This window comes from Protopterus annectens, chromosome 8.part1, assembly GCF_019279795.1.
Source record: "Protopterus annectens isolate FY-2018-M chromosome 8.part1, PAN1.0, whole genome shotgun sequence".
In the NCBI taxonomy this organism is placed as follows: Eukaryota; Metazoa; Chordata; order Ceratodontiformes; family Protopteridae; genus Protopterus; species Protopterus annectens.
In genome coordinates this window covers 406,027,158-406,045,567 of record NC_056742.1, presented here as the reverse complement: position 1 = coordinate 406,045,567, position 18,410 = coordinate 406,027,158, and the positions used below count along the sequence as shown (strand labels likewise).

Sequence of the window (18,410 nt, the reverse complement as noted above, 5' to 3'; positions counted from 1 at the left end):
TAGTTGTGATTACAGGGACTCTGCATTCTTCCTGTATAGATATGGGCCCTTTAGGGGGTGAGAGGGAGGTAGTCTGCCAGGATTTTGGCAATATCAGTTCTGTAATTTTTGTGCCTTTGTGCTGCAACTCTGAGCAGATCTGGATGTTGCCATCTAGATGCTTGACATGGCTTTAGAATGCTTTGTGGTTGTCCTTGGTTTTAGTGGCGATTTTTGTTTTTGTACCTAGCTTTGGGGGATCTTATAAGGGATCTCAGCTTCTTACTGAGGCTGACCAGGGAGCTCCTCCACTCATGGGATTTTACTTTTTTTTCCCTTTTTTTTTTTCCTTTTTTTTTTTTCCTTTTCTTCTGTTGTACAGTTTATGGCAGGGACCTCCAGATTGGCCTCCCTTTTTTGGAGGATAGCATGATCCATGCACTCGCGGAAGTGCTTGTAGAGTGCATTTGTGTAGAATTCATCCGTTGTAACTGTATTGTCCATATTAGTGGGTGTCATGAAGTTTACTTCTGTCTTAAGAAGCATAAAGATGGCTTTGGAGAAATCTCTTACAGTGGCTTCCTTAATGGGGGGGGGGTGTAGATATCAAGGGTGATTAGCTTATGATCGGACCAACGAGGAGTTGACTTCAGGTGTGGGATTGTTGGTAATGACTAGGTCTAGGATATTGTTGCCCTTGGTGGGGGTGTGAAGTTGATCTAGGGCATTGGAGTTTATGAATTCCAGAAAGCGTTTAACTAAGTTGGTACACTAGTGGTTTTTCCCAGTTAATGGTGGGGTAGTTGAAGTCACCTGTTATTAGGGTGTTTGGTTGAACTCTAATATTTTCCGGTACATTAATAAAAGTGGGAATCCTGCAGCATGGTGGGGGATCTGTAGCAAGCTACAATTTGGATTGTAGTTTTGTCCAGAGTTAGGTGCAGTTGGGTAACCTCGGATGCATTATGCTGAGCAACTAGCCTGGAGGTGTGGATATCCTTAATGAATATGGACACACCTCTGTCTTTTGGTGTTCTGGTCCAGGTTACATGGCCGAAAAGTGTGGTATGAGTCATAGCCTGGTAGTGCAGGGGATCTCTCTGGAGCCTTGAACCAGGTCTGTCACTGCACAGATATCTATGTTCGCCATTTTTAGAGTGCCTCGAGTGAGTGCATTTTGAGATTGACTTCCAGCATTGAATAGCATTGCTCTGTTATGGTGGTGAATTTATTTGGACCCTGCCTAAAAAAGGCACTAGAGGCAGCAAGAGCCAGTATCCGGAATCACACGGGTGACTGGTGCAGGCCATCTCTGGCAAAGCATCGTGGTCTGCCGACCATGTCATCCCAAGCAGACAGATACTGGATCCCCTTGGAATGACACCAGAAGCTTAGCCAATTGTTGGTCATTTTGTCCTTTTACTGCAGTATCATTCTGGGCAATGACAAAATGCTACACAGGGCTATGTCATCCCAAGCAGACAGATACTGGATCCCCTTGGAATGACACCAGAAGCTTAGCCAATTGTTGGTCATTTTGTCCTTTTACTGCAGTATCATTCTGGGCAATGGCAAAATGCTACACAGGGCTAGGGTCATGCCTGCCTGGGCTAAAAGATCGGAGAGCTCTTCTGTGTCTCCATGTAGTCCAGGGAGGTACGTCTCAGGTCACTCACACCAACATGGACAATGACAGTCCTATTAGTACTTGTTGTGGAGTGAGCAGAGTGCGTGGGTTATGTAGCAGATCCTGGCAGCTGACAGTAACCTTGTTTAGCCTGGTGAGTGGGAAGTCACCTGTGACTAGTGTGTTGGGTACGTTTTTCCTTATTGGCTGTGGTTGAGTTGCACACTGAGACTGCGGGCTGTCGTTTGGGTTGTGTTGGGGGTGGAGGTTGCTTGCGTTTCTGCTTTGGAGGTCTCTGTTGCTTAGATTGAGAGCCTCCGAATGTTGTTGGTGTGGATTTTGGTGGTGTACATTTAGTAAGACTGAGTGTGGTGTGGTGTGGTGTGGTGTGGTGCAATGTTTACCTTTTCATGACTGTCAAGTTCAGTCTTGGTTGGAGAGAGCTTTACCTCCGGCTTGGCAAGTTCATCTCACAGGTTGTAATGTTGGGTGGTAGGAGGTGAGGGTTGTCTGTGTACATGAAGCAATTTCTACATTGCCTCAAGATGCCCAGATAGACAGGAGAGAACATCTGGGAGCTGACCCTTGGACATGCCTGTATAAACTGTTTTCCTCTAGATAAGTGAGGAAAGCGAGTGCAAGAGCTGTTTTTCTTTAAGCAAGTGAGAGAAGCAAGTACAAAAACTGATTTGTTTGCAGTTAAAGGCATTCTCTAGACTTTCCTTGCTCCTTTGTCTGTTAAAGACTTTCATTCGTGGCTCACTGCTGTTTTTCAGCTGTGATTAAACATTTCTGTAGTGTGTTCTGCCTAAACTAGTATAGTTAGTAGCTGTACCATAGTTTCCCAGCCTCCTTCCCTATTGCTGCCTTGTTCTTGTACTTAGTGGCTTTGCAGTTGCTGTCCCTACTATAAATTTGATCTGGGACACTACTCCCAGTGTAGTGTCATTAGCTCTTTCTACCTAATACAGTGTGTGTTTGTGTGAGAAGGCCAACCGCCTTAGTTTCTTAACCTTGAATTATCTTCTGTTTCTCCTTTCTCCCTTTCCAAGTATTCAGCTGCTTTTACAGGATTTGTTTTCCTCCTCCAACTCTGTTACTTCATCTGTTTTTTGCTATTGGTTCATAGGTTGGTACTATTGTGGGAAGAAATATCCAGGGAATTATTTCCCTGAACCCCTGTCTAGCAGGGCAACTGACATGATCCCTGGGGCAAGTGTCTAGCAGGGCAACTTCAAGCCTAGCCATAACAATTCCCTGGATATTTCTTCCCACAATATTTATTTCCCTGAACCCCTGTCTAGCAGGGCAAGTGTCTAGCAGGGCAACTTCAAGCCTAGCCATAACAATTCCCTGGATATTTCTTCCCACAATATTTATTTCCCTGAACCCCTGTCTAGCAGGGCAACTGACATGATCCCTGGGGCAAGTGTCTAGCAGGGCAACTGACATGATCCCCGGGGTATCTCCCATCCCATCGTTAAGGTTCATTTTGAAGAGAGCCAAGGAGGTGCTCTGCTTGACATGTATGGAGTCTATGGGTCAGGAACCTATCTTGTTAATTGTTGGGTCTAATCTATCTCTAACCTTGGTATATTTACGTCTTCCATAAATATTTCCATTTGTACTTTTTCTTGGATTTCCACATTCCTCTGCTTTACACAAATGTTCATAAAATGTCTGGTATACCTCTACCACCTCCACAGGATCTGTGGTTACTTTTCTTGTTACATGCTCCCTAAGTTGGCAACAACCTCTTTGCTTTCTGTTTAAGTGGTTGTGCCAAGAGTTCTGGAGTTATAATAAAAAAAAAAAGTTGCTTGACAGCAGTCCTAAACTCATGCATATTATCCAGGTATTTTCTTATTTTTCTTTCTAGTACTCTGCAATGGCCCTTGTTCTGTGAAATCCACTTTATTCTGCAATACTTTAACCTTTGTCAGCTCCTCCAAATAATTTTTACCTAACCATATCTCTCTTATTTCTACCCTATTTTAAGCTCTACTTTATTTTATCCCACCGCCTAGCTGTAACTTCTGAAGCAGTTTCTGTCTGTTTTCCCTAATAGTTCTAAAATTAATTTCCAGTACCCATTCGTTAAATTCCTCCTTTATCCCATTCTCCCATCCAATCTCCAAGGTTCCTTTTGAAGAGGGCCAAGTGTATGGGCAGTTTATTCCAGAATATGGAGAGTCTCTGGGTCAGGGACCTATCCCTCCAGCACATTTTGTTCATTGTGATGACAAGGTTTAGATTCCTGGAGTGTGTGGCTCTGAGGGATTAGGATTTCTTTGTGGAGCATGTCCAACAGCTAAGGGTTTGACATCTTCTCTGCTGCATTTATTACTGCTGTTTTTAGTCTGTTTTAAGTGTTTTAAGCTTCTTTGTTTCGGTTTAACCATTTGGGCTTTAGCAGCCTACCCCTTAGCCCCCCCTGGTGTCTAGATTCTGATAGATATGGATGGATTCCTATTTCTCCTGCCAGCCTGGTAGCTATGGGTGTCCTGAGACTGTGTAGTAACTGACTCCTGTACACATACAACCATCTACTACTACCACCTAGGAACACAATTTGAGAGATGCAATTACTCTGGCTTCCTCACAAGCCAGTTCATCTGGCACCCTGAAGGTTGTCGGCACAATCACACCACCTCTGGCACACCCACATATGCGGAGGTCCTCGACAAATAAACCTAAAGAAAGACCTCTGTCAAAAATACATGAGCCCTCCACACCACATACCATGCACAGTTCATACACCACTGTCTCGCAACCACTAAGGCCTAACCATAAACCCAACATGCTAGTCGTGAGAGACTTGTGTCATTTTGAGAGACACACATGTGCCTCTCATCAGGTCGGGTAAGAGAAGGTCACTCCACCGTATCTCACACGTTTGTCAACAACCGGTACGGTTATGACTATCCTAGTCCATGTTGGTGTGAACGACTTGAGGCATACCTGGACTATATAAAGAGACATGATTGAGCTTGAAGATGGTTCAATACAAATGGAAAATTATGGAGTTTAACAATTGGCTGTTTCTGGTGTCATTCCAGAGGGATTCAGTACTTGACAGGCTGGAACGATATGGACTCCGGGCTTCTGGCAAAGGCCCTTGCCTCCCCTATAGTGCCTTTTTTAGGAAAAGTTATTATGTCTTTACTACCAACATAAAAATGTCAAGACGTAAACTAAGTCATGCTGCTAAATGCAAAAAGTCTAAACATGAAATTGCACTCATTTCAAACATTTTTAACCCTGGAAGATGCTGACATTAAGTCACAGAAACCTGGTTCAAAGCTGGGGTGAGCACCCCAGCCTTGCCTGGTTACTCATCCTATTACACATTCAGACCCCAAACTGTGGGCAGCAACGCCAAAGGACGTGGAGTTTCAATGTATATTAGACAGTCTGGTCAATGACACACGAGAGACACTCCATATGTAGTTGACCATTGTGGCGTACGGCAACTGTGGTCCCACTCCACAAAGGTGGCGCCTCTACGGACCCTGGTAATTACCGCCCCATAAGCTTAACAAGTCTAGTCTGCAAAGCTATGGAGAGGATCATAATGGAGCTCATAAACAAAGATATAGGGGACTTGCAGACATTGGACCCGACCCAGTTTGGCTTTGTCAAGGGAAGATCATGCCTTTTGAACTTGGTCGACTTCTTCGAAATAGTGACCAAGGCCATTGATGAGGGAAAGGCAGTCCATACAGCCTACCTTGACCTTGCAAAGGCTTTCGACACAATACCCCACTTGGGTATTGTAGAAAAACTTACCAGCTTAAATGTAAACCCATATGTCACAAGATGGGTTGCAAACTGGCTTAAGGACAGAACCCACAGGGTTAGAGTTGCTGGCGCTGTGTCAGACTCCAAGCCGGTCACAAGTGGTGTCCCACAGGGCTCGGTCCTTGGCCCCTATTGTTTGGCATCTACTTCTCAGAAGTACAGGCCAACATGGGAGGACTTTGGCTGACAAAGTTTGCAGATGACTGCAAACTGGGCGCCATAGTGGAAAGTGCATCGGACACGGATATCCTTCAGAAGGGACTCACGGAAACAGATAGCTGGTGCCAGAGCCATGGCCTGAAGTTAAACGCCAAAAATGTATAGTCATACCCTTCGGGAAAAACAAGGTAACCCCAAGCTACCATATAGGTGGCAATCCACTAAGCACAGAAGAGGTTATCAGGGACCTGGGGACCCAGGTTGACAGTGGCCTTTCTTTTGACACTCACATTGCTAAAGTGGTTAGAAAGACCTTCTACATTGCCCACCTGATCATGAAGGGATTCACATCCAGATCTAGTGAGGTCATTGTTCCCCTGTACTCTTCACTTATCAGACCAATGATCGAGTACAATGCCCCATTCGGGATGTATCTCACCCGACATCTGCAGCAATTGGAGAGACCCCAAAAGTTCCTCACCAAAAGGATAAAGGGACTCCAAAATCTGTCATATGCTGCCAGATTGAAGAAACTCCAGCTCTATTCAGTCGCATACCGTCTGCTCAGAGGTGACATGTGCCTGACATACAAGGCCATGTCCAACCCGGAATTAATGGACATGCTCCACCTCAAAAATCCAAATCCACCAAAACCACTAGAGCAAGTGACTTAAACCTTAGCACGGATATAAATAGGGCGTGCTGGAGGGATAGATTTATCACTCAGACTCCCTATGCTGTGGAATAAAATCCCGGTCCATGTGAGGCAGAGCACCTCGCTGACTCTGTTCAAGAGAAATCTAGACCTGTGGATGGGAGATCGTAGGTTTACCCCGGGAATCATCTCTGGGTCACTGCTGGACAGAGGCACAACAAACTAATGGGCACAGTATTTTTTCATATAAGGGGTGGCGTAAGCCACAATAATTTGGGCTAGGCTTATAAATGCCTTAGGGCAGATAGCCTAGTATAAACCTATGAACCTATGACAGAACCCCCTATTCTAATTGCTAGCTCCAGGCCCCCAAATATTAAGTGTCCACTCCACCTATCTGGACCTCTTCAAATCTTTCAAGATTCAACCCTGATCCTGGGTGGCTTTAATTACCTAACCATAGATTGGAAAAACTACTTGTCGCAAATGCCTTGAAACAGCTCTTCGATATCTCCACAAGAGATGATGTCTTAGACTTGGCATGATCCAACATGAGTAACCACTGCAGCACAACTACAGTATCATCCTGGTAAGGTCTAACCATCATCCTGGTAAGGTCTAACCATGAAGCGGTCACCTTTGAAGTCTGCATCCCCCCCCCCCCAAAAGCTGATTAGTCTCCTGAGGGATGGTATAAACAGCTTCACCACCCCTCCTCCCCCACTGTAGGAACTGGCACCAAAGTACCATACGGGCATTTATATAGATGTATCGAATCAGGAATACCTGACTGGACAAAATCCTCCTCCTCCTCCTCCAAGGAAGAGAAACAGTCTGGACATCTGCAATAAATTGTAGGACAAAAGGAAATTAGAAGACGCAGGTGCCTAATTGATAACATCTCCCCTTAGCCTGAACAAGCAAATAAGAGCACTAGTAAAACCTCTAAAGCCATCTCTAGTCCAAATTGCCCACATCTACTTGACTGTCATAAGGCTTTCACATATGTTCAAAATCGACTTGACATTCAGACACCCCCCCCCCCTCTGTCCCTCCATCAGTAAATCAGGACGTCCCCAGTACCTGCCCCCTAGCACATTCCTCTAGGGAACAAGTCATAACTGCCCTCTCAAAGGCAAAAAATACAGCCTCCATGGGACCCTATAACATCCCGGACTGCATCCTACATGAACTTGCAGCACCATTAGGCACCCTATTTAACCAAAGCCAGAGTACAAAGGTGGAGCGTTCACCAGTCCGCGGAATTATAGACCCATCAGCCTAAATTAGCCTGATCATGGGCCTCATTAACAGGGGCATTGGCAACCAACCTCAACACTTGACCCCACACGGTTTGGCTTTGTCAAGGGGAGGGAATGTCTGTTAAATCTGGTTGACCTTGAGACTGTGACTAAAGCCACTGACTATTGGAAGGCCATGCACACTACCTACCGTGACCTGGCTAAAGCCTTTGAAACTCTTCCCCCACTCGGGCACAGTAAAACTCTCATCTAGGTATCGGTCCATATGTTAACCAGATGGGTAGCAAACTGGCTCACTGGAACCCACTTGATCAAAATAGGGGAAGCCACCTCAAGCAGTAGACTGTAACAAGAGGTGTACCAAGTTGGATGCAGTCATCAATACCCCAAGTGATGTCAATGTCCACCAAGAGGGTTTCACCCAAACAAATGACTGGTGCCAAAGGCATGGCCTCAAGCTGAATGCCAAAATGCATAATCATCCCCTTTGTGTACATAGGACATTGTTAATGTGATGTGGAGATGTCATTCTCCCCAGTCAGTAGTGAGGGATTTGGGCACCCAGGTTGGCAGCAACCTGAGTTTTTGACGTTGCTTCTATTGTATGGAAAGCTTTCTACATGCGCCCCCCCCCCCCAAGTAAGGGTATCTCATCCAGGGACAGAGGTCAGCATCCCTGTATTTTCCCTTGTAAGGCCAATTATTGAGTACAACACCCCCTTCGGCATGTACCTAGGAAAGCACATGCAGCAGCTGGGAAGACCGCTAAGGTTCCTAGTCCAGGACTTAACATCTAACCATACACAGGTAAGCTTAAAGCCCTATCCCTATACTTTTTTCATAAGACCCATCAGGGGTGACCTTTATTTGGCATATAAAGCAATCTCAGACCCCTCCTTGATTGGACTGTTAGATATCTGCAAGTCAAGCTCCACTCTGGCAACCCGTACGCACAGCCTCAACTTGGTCTGTGATATCAATAGGACTTATTGGCATTACAAATGTGTTCCGGGGACAGGACATCCCCATCTGTGGAATAGACTCCCTCTCCACATCAGAGTACCACATTATCCTTTAAGCACAACCTGGATAACTGGGTGGGCAACAATACACCCCTGGGATTCCACCTGTGTCCCTGATGGGCATGGGCTTTGGCTGCTGACTTGTCTAAACATGGGCTAAACTCTTGGCTAGGCTTACAAGGGCCTCAGTGCCAATAGCCTAGTAACCTCCTATGGTAAAGCCTTAATACTGTTTATGTGGGTATTTCCAAGGTAGCATGTCCCAGCCTACCAGGGTTGTACAGCCATGCTTGTAAATGCCAAGCTATCATTGGCTTGGTGTAAAACTATGGAGTCTAGCCATTGCCTTCTAGGGCTTCCAAATGAAGTCCTGAGCTTTGGGTGAGGTGCATGAGCTTATAAATTAAGGTTTGTTGGTTGTGACAGGTTAACCTTTTGTGCTTGTATATGTTGTAACGAGTTTTGTTAGTCCGGATAAACCGGTGTCTTAAAACTATGAACAGGGGAGGGTTTTGGTCATGTTTCTCCTAATTTTTTAAGTTGGTGAATGTGGATCCATTACTGTTTAGTTCTGGTACATGGCAGTGTTTAGTATTTAACCCTAGCAATGAGCATTTAAAAAAGGGTTTTGAAAGATTTAAAAATCCCTCTGGGTGGACCTTCAGAAGACCTCCAGATTTTAGCATGTCGGGTGAAGTATACTTGAGAGCTTTAAAATAATAAGTTTGTTGGTGTTGCTATTGTATCAAGTCTAATTCAAAAGGCTTTGAATTTAAGTGACAGACTGGTGTATGAGCTCGTATTTTTCATGCGCATTTTGTGATGAGGATCAGCTCTGTTCATATTTGTCACATGCTAGTGAGACTAACCATTTCTGGCTGGTAATCTTTCACTTAACATAGTAATGGTGTCTGATGTTAAAGAAGTTTATATTGGGGGAAGAATAATTGGGACCATAAGATGGCTGACCATAAACACCTTTGAAAGAGTTTACCCAAGGGTGATTAAATGATGGCTCTGCTCCATGTGTCTACTAGTCCAGTAATGTTGGTACAAATAGCAAAAATTAACTGTTGTGGTAACTTAATAGTTTGGGCTCGCCACATTTCCAGCCTGACAACAGTGCATTGTCGCCTTGATTGCAGTTGAGGGGGAAAGTTACATTTTAAGGAGACTGGTTAACCAGTGAAAATAAGGCATGTAATCTCATTGTAGAGGGTTCGGTGTCCTGTATTTTGTGATGAAATGTCTTGTGGTCAAAGCCGTTGGCGTTTGCTACATAAACACACTTCAAGGAGGTTGACATACTGCCATAGTTGGCTACTGTGTCTCAAATCAACTGGACATTTAATTTGACATGTACTGCATAAAGCCTCCATAATGGAGTGGGATTACTAGGATAACTGAGGATGTGGAGATTAGCTAACTTTTGCATCCTTTTGTATCTAGAAATATGGAAGTGAACATATAATCCTGACATGTTATCTAGAAGTGTGTATACATGGCATTGAGTTTATAGCAAAACTTTCAATTTTTCTAGGTGTACAGATGTCCTCATCGTGGGTCAAGGTCAACAGAGGTGGTCAAACTCAGAGGCCAGCTGGCAACAAAAGGTAAGCAGGTTTTTATGCTGCTTTCTCTGTTTTGAGAGTGATTAGGCAGAGTATTTTTATAACTGTATGTGTACTTCATGTACATTTTTTTAGTGTTCGTGGACGTGGGGGTGGACCTGGTGGCCCTGCTGGTCCTGCTGGTCCTGGGGGGCGTGGACGGATTCCACATCTTCTTAAGTAAGCAAATTTACATTCATTGTAAATTCAACAACTTTTACCTGATATGCAACTGTTTTCTTTAAACCAGGTAAAATTAGTTTCATTGTCTGGGGGGAATGTTGTGGTCCTCTGAATGTGCTGATTGTGTTTGCCTACAGCTACATGGGACTGTTGATTACTGCACCTTTTTATCCTGACCTTGCTTACTGTGCTATTTGCGACCCGTTCCTTGGCCTCCTATTTCTCGGGAAGTCTGACAGGAAAGCTAACCAAGAGACTTGAGCTTTCATCAATAAAAGCAGGATGCAGTGGGATGAGAATTTCATCGCTCTGCTTCTGAAGCTGCCACCACCCAGCTAATATCTGCTAAAAGGCCCTTAAAAGGGTGTCCAATTATTACTGTGCAATATTATCCAAAGGTAATGTGACTATTCAGTCTAAGGCTTATTGGAAGGGTTTGGACAGTAAATTCTATAAATATAGCGTAATTTCTTTACATAAACCAGCCACAGGTAGGTTTTAAAAATATTTAAACACAAGACAAAACTACTACACCACAGAGATATAGAGTTCAGAGATCACACACTCTTAAAATAATAAAGTAGGACAGGTCTGATTTCAAAGAAAAATACTTAATCTTTACTAGCTTTAACTATTCCTACAAGAAATCTGTGCTAAAACTTGCATGTGAGCATAAGGCAGAGTGCTGATAAGTTTGATATCGAGATCAAAATGCTGACAGTCTCTTCTGAGAAATAGTAATTTAGAAATTACTAACACACATGCCTGCTGGGTCCCTCCCAAATGTTGATACTTGGGTTTTCCCAGGCAAACAAGGCATTTCACATAACACTCTAGCAGAAACCAGAGCAATTAAGCACCTTCCACATGTAAATTCTGGTCGTCAAACTTTATAGCCCTAAAACAGTGGGCATGAAACCTTCATCCAGACTCACTGGAGCAGACATTTAACATGAAATGGTCGCAACTTGCTTCACTTGGCCAGTAGAGTGCAGTGTTACATATTTTGCAGTTCCACATTTCAGTATTCTTTTACACTCAAACATGCCTGTATTTTTACATTTTATTTACAAATGCCAGAATTGTATATCAAATTCTATTCGACTAGGCTGGCAGCCTTCGCCCATCTCTCCCCAATCGTCACCACACACTTGGTGCAGTGCCTGTTTTCCTAATAAGCAAAGATCCGTTGGCATTTTTGTGTCTCGTTTGCTTTCGTGTGTAAGAGGCCTCAGACTGGCACGTATCCTTAAAGACTTTTTTTCCCTCCCCTCCTGTTTAGGATGGGTCTGTGTACCTGAGAGTAACAGAGGTGTTGACAATTTCAAAAATGATGCTAAGATTGTGCTTCTCTTGCAAAATGTTAGGTGTGTGAGTCAAACGAAAGGCTACTGTCAACCTGGGTCACCAGATCCCTGATGACTACTTGGATTGCCACCTATATGTGCTCAGTGGATTGCCACCTATATGGTAGCTAGGGGTAACCTTGTTTTTCCCGAAGGGTATGACTGTGCATTTCTTGGCGTTTAACTTTAGGCCATGGCTCTGGCACCAGTTATCAGTTTCTGTGAGGCCCTTCTGAAGGATATCTGTGTCAGATGTGTTTTCGACTATGGCGCCCAGTTTGCAGTCACCTGCAAATTTTGTCAGCCATAACCCTCCTGTGTTTGCTTCTACTTCAGAAAAGTAGATGCCGAACAAGAGTGGACCCAGGACTGAGCCCTGTGGGACACCACTTGTGACAGGCTTTGAGTCTGACATGGCTCCAGCAACTCTGACCCTGTGGGTTCTGTCACTTAGCCAGTTTGCAACCCATGTTGTGATGTATGGGTTTACATTCAAGCTGATGAGTTTTTCGATGATACCTTTGCCAGGTCGAGGTAGGCTGTATGGACTGCCTTTCCCTCATCAATGGCCTTGGTGACTGTCTCGAAAAAGTCAACCAAGTTTAAAAGGCATGATCTGCCTTTGACAAAGCCAAACTGGGTTGGATCCAAAGTCTGCAAGTTCCCTAGGTCTTTATTTATGAGTTCCATTATGATCCTCTCCATGGCTTTGCAGATAAGGCTTGTCAAGCTAATGGGACGGTAATTACCAGGGTTGGTGGAGGCACCGCCCTTGTGAAGTGGGACCACAGTTGCCGTGCGCCACTCCTTGGGTACGTATCCTGAGGCGAGGCTAAGATTAAACAGCTGTCCTAACTGCGGGTTTAATTCCTCATTGAGTTCGTGGAGTACACAGCCGGGGACACCATACGGTCCCATGGATGCTGTGTTTTTTGCCTTGGAGAGGGCAGTTCTCACCTGGGCATTGGAGATGTTTGGGGGGCTACAATCCTCTGGTTTAGATCTCTCCTTTTGGGGGGGGGGGGGGAAGAGAAGTTTGCACTGAACCTGTCAGCCAGTATGTTGGCAATGTGTGTAGGTTCAGTAATCTTCACATTTTGAACTAATTCTGAGCATATCTGGGAGCTTCCTCCTAGGTCTCTAACATAGCTAAAGAAGGCCTTATGATTGTCTTGAGTCCTTGGTGATTTTTTTCTCTCAAAATTTGCCTTGGATGATTTTATGAGAGTTCTTAGTTTTTTACTTGGCTTTTGGTGAGATTGAACCTTTTTCTTTCTGTATAAAAAAAAAATCTTCTAGTGTGTAGTTTTTTCTGGGTTAGTTATAGATAGTGTAGTTAGATACCTTTGTTCCCCTTTTCTAAACTAGTTTTTCTGTTAGTTCCCGCCTTTCACCCTCCCCCTCTTAGTGTTTGGGTGTGTTTTGGAGTGAGTGGTGTTATGGCTGAAGGGCCTAAGGTGGTGTTCTCAAAATGTACTGAGTGTGGCCATTAGCTTTCGCCGGCGGATGGTCACTCGTGTTTTATGCCGGCGGATGGTCACTCGTGTTTTATGCTCGGGGGCAGCCCACTATCTGTGCGGTCTTTAATCCCTGAGCTATTAGGGACAGGAAGAACAAGCCGATTCTGGCGGGCTTGTCAAAGGGAATCGGCTTCTTCCTCCTCCCCCTCTGTTCACCTCATTTTTCTCTAGCTGGAGGAGGAGGATCGTTCTCCCTCGGTCGTCGAGGCGACCCTCCTGGCCCGCCTCAACTACTTCAAGATCAACTAGAAGCCTCACTGAAGCAGAAATGGATCAGATGATGTGCAGGCACCTGGACTCCCCCGAGTCCGTTACAACCGACACTGATTTAGATGAAGGGGAAGGTTCCCCAAGGTCACCCCTCGAGGATGTCTCCTTCGGAGAAATCATGGAAATGTTGCGTATTAGAGGGGGGTGGTCTGCCCAAAAACCTTCCGCAGATGAATCCGTGTTCCTGGATGCGTTTGAGGCAGGCCCTTCTACCTCCTGGGTGTCCCCTCCGACTCTACTCCTGGTAGACCTCATTACTACCAGGGCGTGGAAGGAGCCTGACACTGTGGAGCCTATCCCAAAGCGACCCAACAAGATCCTTAGCCCCCCAGTGGATAGATTGTCTTGGGCCAAGGGAACCCCTGTGGATGCCATGTTGGTGGCGGCTGCCACCAAGAGAGAACTCGCGCAGGAGAGTTCTTCGGTTCACCCGCCAGATAAGGAATCTCAGGCACTGGACCGCGTTGGGGAAGCGAATGTTTAGTTCAACAACCTTTTCTGTAAGGGCGCTGAACTATATGGCACATACCATTAGGCTGCAACGAGACAAGGAATACGTTGCAGCCCCGAGTCCATGTCAGTCGAGGACAAAAGTTTTCTTGACTCGTATGGCCACTCTAACACGTCCATGCGTCTACTTTCCCATGCCACGGAGGGTGCCGCTAGGGCCAGCAGAGCCGGGGTCATCTTGTGACGTCACTCCTGGCTCCGTCTTTGCAGATCCCTTCAAGCCGTCCTTCATGAATGCACCCTTTGGCGGATCTTCGCTCTTTGGCAAGACCGTTTGCGAGATGCTGGTCCAAAGCGAGAAGGATGGGTAGACTGTCTGCCATCGGGGTCTGCTTCTCTAATCCCCAATAATCCTTTTCTAGGAATCTGAGGGGACAAAAGAAGCTGTGGTTCCTCAAGTCCCAGCAATCCCATCCAGCTTCGGACCCCTCGTCCTCTGGAGGCAAGGAGGACAAGGACGTCGGCCCAGAGGCAGAGGGGGACCGTGTAACTTCAGGTCCAGGGAACCCTTCCCGGATAGACCCGCACAGCAGCCCTGAGGGCTTACCCGGCTGTACCTCTCTGGGTGCTCCACATCATACCCAGAGGTTATACCATCCCCTTGATAAACCACCCTCCCTCGACCATACACCTCTCCGATGTTCCACCCGATCGAAGGGAGGCAGCAGCTTCAGAAATCCTGAAGTTGCTAGAAAAGAGCCATCCAGCCAGTCGCCCCAGACCAGTCCGGATTGGGTTATTACTCCAGGTTCTTAGTGCCAAAAAAGCCGGGGGACCCAAGACCCATTCTAGACCTCTCCACTTTGAACCTGTTCATTCCCAAAGAAAAATTCCGGGTGGTCACCCTCCAATCTATTCTCCCCCTTCTGCGGCAGAACGACTATGTGCTCGATAGACCTCAAGGATGCATACTACCACATCTTGATGGACAGACTATCCAGAAGTTTTCTCAGATTCCGGCTGGGAGCCAGTCATTACTAGTTCAGGGTTCTCCTGTTTGGCCTCACCTCAGCCCCCAGGGTGTTCACCAAGGTCATGGCAGTGGGTGCAGCCCACCCGAGACTTCTGGGCATTTGGGTCTTCCCATACCTAGACTACTGGCTCCTTACCGCCACCAGGCATCGGCTCTGCGTGGCAGATTATGCTCTGACCCTTGCCCAGAGCTTAGGCATCTCTGTAAACCTCCAGAAATCCTCTTTGCCCCGTACAGGTCCTGGAGTTCATAGGGGCCAAGTTGGATACCCGCATTTCTCAAGCTATGCTAACTGTGGACAGGATAAACAGCTTGTCTTGTCGGGTGCTAATTCTTCAAAGCCCGGCCCCGGAGGCGGAATTAGTTCTGAGGGCACTAGGATCTATGGCAGCAGCGATCAGTCTCGCCCTTCACACGCGTCTGCGAATGAGAATTCTGCAGTGGACCTTCAAGTTCAGTGGTCCCTGCTACTCCATCCGTTGAATACTCCCGATTCCTCTGAGCAGAGTTTGCAGGCACTCCCAGAGCTGAAGGGAGGCCTTTTGTTGTCCCTCCCCCCAAGCCACACTGACCACATATGCTTCTCTCCTCGGGGGGTGGGGGGTATTGTTCGGGCAGAACCGTCCAAGGCACGTGGACTCCCTTGGAGACCACTTTGCATATCAATGTCCTAGAGATGAGGGCGGTGCTTCTAGCCTTGCAAGCTCTCCACAACCTTCTACCTCTGGGGACTATTGCAATCCAGACAGACGTCCGTTGGTCTGGTACATAAGTAAGGAGGAACCAGGTCCTACCCACTTTGCCGGGAGGCTATGAGAGTGTGGGAATGGGCGATATCCACCAACCGTTTTCTGGTAGCAACGCACATTCCGGGTCGGTCCAACATTTTGGCGGACAAACTGAGCAGAGTGATTCTCTCTGTACGAGAGGTCTCTCAATCCATCAGTTGCGAAGCAGATCTTCCGCAAATGGGGTTGGCCTTGCTGCGATCTTTTTGTTTCTCAAACACAAAATGCAGCGAGTACATCGCAATACTTCCCCGCCGAAGGGGAGAATCCCAGAGACGCTCTAGTCCATGCTCGGCCACCCGGTCTACTTTATGCTTATCCACCCCTTTCGCTCATGACCAAGTTCATCCGTCGGTTGGGGAGCAGAGTTATCCTCATAGCCCCATTCTGGCCTCGCCAGATCTGGTTCCCGTACTTGCGATCTCGCAGTGCATCTCCGCCATGGATACTGGATCCCATTCCAGGCCTGATTTCGCATCCGGCGGGATTACAACCCCCAAACCTGGTGAACCTCAAGCTTGCGGCTTGGTTGCTCCAGTTCCACTGATGGCTAGGACTCCTGGTATCTCCTCTCCTGTTAAGGCCATTTTAGTCACAGCACATAAGCAGACTACTAGGAAGATTTACTACAGCAAATGGAAAAGTTTCTCTGTCTGGGCTAAAGATAGAGGCCTGGATCCATTTACAGTTCCTATTCCTACTATTCTAGACTTCCTGTCTCTGATATTCCGACAAGGAGCAAGTGCTTCTACAGTTAAGGTACAATTGGCAGCCATCTCCCATTTCCATGTGGGAGACTGACTAGGATCTTTGGCTTCTACAAAATTATGTAAAACCTTCTTACGGGGCGTCTTCCTCTTGAAGCCTCCGGTGAAAGTGGTGGTGCTTCCATGAGATTTGGCCATAGTCTTACAAGCCTTGACAGGCCCACCCTTTGAACCCGCGGCTTCAATTCCATTAAAGTTTTTGTCCTGGAAACAGCCTTTTTGGTGGCGCTTACTTCAGCCAAAAGGGTGTTAGAACTTCAAGCCTTATGTATGAAGCATCCTTGCCTCTTACCTAAGGTGGCTTCGGAGTCTAATATCAGTCAATAAACTTACCCGTGTTCTTCCCAAACTTTCAGAATAAAGGAGAATACACATTGCATAAATTGGATGTGCACAGACAACTGCGTTTTACCTGCACAGGACTAAAGATTTTCGCAAGTCGGACCAGTTCCTGTCATTAGGAAATGGCCTTACCCGTGGCAGATTTTTTTTTTTTTAGCAAAGTGACTGTAGCAAATTGGATTTGTCAATGCATAGTCCACGGGTACTTATCTGCAGGCAAACCGGTTCCTACTGGAATTCGCGCTCACTCTACGAGGCCTGTGGCCACCTCTGCAGCCTTCTGGTGTAGGATCCCCTTGGATGACGCATGCTCTGCAGCTACCTGGTCCTCTTCACATACGTTTATTTCTCATAAGTTGGATATGGTATCGAGAGGTAGGGCTTCTTTTGGCTCTGCGGTGCTTCGGAATATCCTTCCATAGGCCACCCAGGGTTGTTTTTCCCTAGGTAGCTGGGGACTCTGTCCCACAGGTTGCAGAGCAAATGAAGTAACTACTTTAGTGTACTCACCATAACATTCCATCTGAGTAGGTACTTCATTTGTCTGCAACCGACCCCCCCCCCCTCCCCCTTGCCATCCCCCGAACCTTTCGGGATTCCTGATCACCAAAGAGGTCTTTGTTCTGCTTTAGGACAGTTATCTGGTCTTACTTCCTTTAAGGTAGGAGTTGTGCAAGAGGCACCCCGAACCTTTCGGGATTCCTGATCACCAAAGAGGTCTTTGTTCTGCTTTAGGACAGTTATCTGGTCTTACTTCCTCTAAGGTAGGAGTTGTGCAAGAGGCAAAAAAAATTTGATCTGAGGTAATGTAGCACAGCAGAGGATTATGGGTAGGGGGGGAGCTAGGAGCTCTGATCTTGTAGCTTGGAAAGCTGCCGACTCGGATCCGATACCCACAGGTTGCAGACAAATGAAGTACCTACTCAGATGGAACGTTATGGTAAGTACATAACTTTGTCATATATTTAGTTTATTTGCATATACATACACACAAGGTATATGCTGTAGTAATTTACTTCAGTGGCCCTTTTTGTTTAGTATTGTAACCAGCTGTAGCTTAACTGGAAAAATAATGTACAAGTTTGTATTGTCAAATGTGCAGTCTTCAGTGATCATTTTAAAAGTTAAATTGTCAAGACCTTAACTGTGAGCCAGGCAAACAGTCTGCCTAGTGGCTCGAGCACCTTTACAGGTGGTGGAAGAGGCAATGTGGCATTTGCTTGATCCTTTTGTGGTGGTGGGGAGACCTCCTCTGTTGGGCAACAGCTTCATGAGTGCTGGTAGTGGTTCTCCGAGTCAGCTAGTGGTCGTGCTAGGGTAGCTTGGCCAAGTCGGGGGGAACTGGAGCATTATGAAACAAGCTGGCTTCAGTATGATCGTCCCAACTTCTCTTTTTTTACTTGGCTTTTCTTTAGAAGAATGAGGTAGTGTGGCAAATTCTAGGACTGAACCCCCCTCCCAAAGAAACTGCTACAGGGGGGCAGGAGATCATTAAGTAATGCACCGTCCTGTTCAGAAGTTTACCATTTTAGGATATTGGAGTCCTTGGAAGGAAACCTGTCAATTTATTCTGAAATTTGAATCCTCTGTCCATGT

General features: G+C 46.2%; 1 protein-coding gene across 3 annotated transcripts in view; it reads left to right on the top strand.

Annotated features, from left to right (window-relative positions):
- Nucleotides 1-18,410, top strand: part of LOC122810380 (nuclear receptor coactivator 5-like) — a 177,045-nt gene that overhangs the window by 13,121 nt on the left and 145,514 nt on the right. For 2 of the 3 annotated variants that reach the window (XM_044081973.1, XM_044081974.1), the window contains exons 3-4: nt 10,046-10,118; nt 10,212-10,295. In XM_044081973.1, coding sequence (XP_043937908.1) covers nt 10,046-10,118; nt 10,212-10,295 — 157 coding nt within the window. The remainder of the gene's footprint in view (nt 1-10,045; nt 10,119-10,211; nt 10,296-18,410) is intronic. The other variant, XM_044081976.1, reaches the window with a different exon arrangement.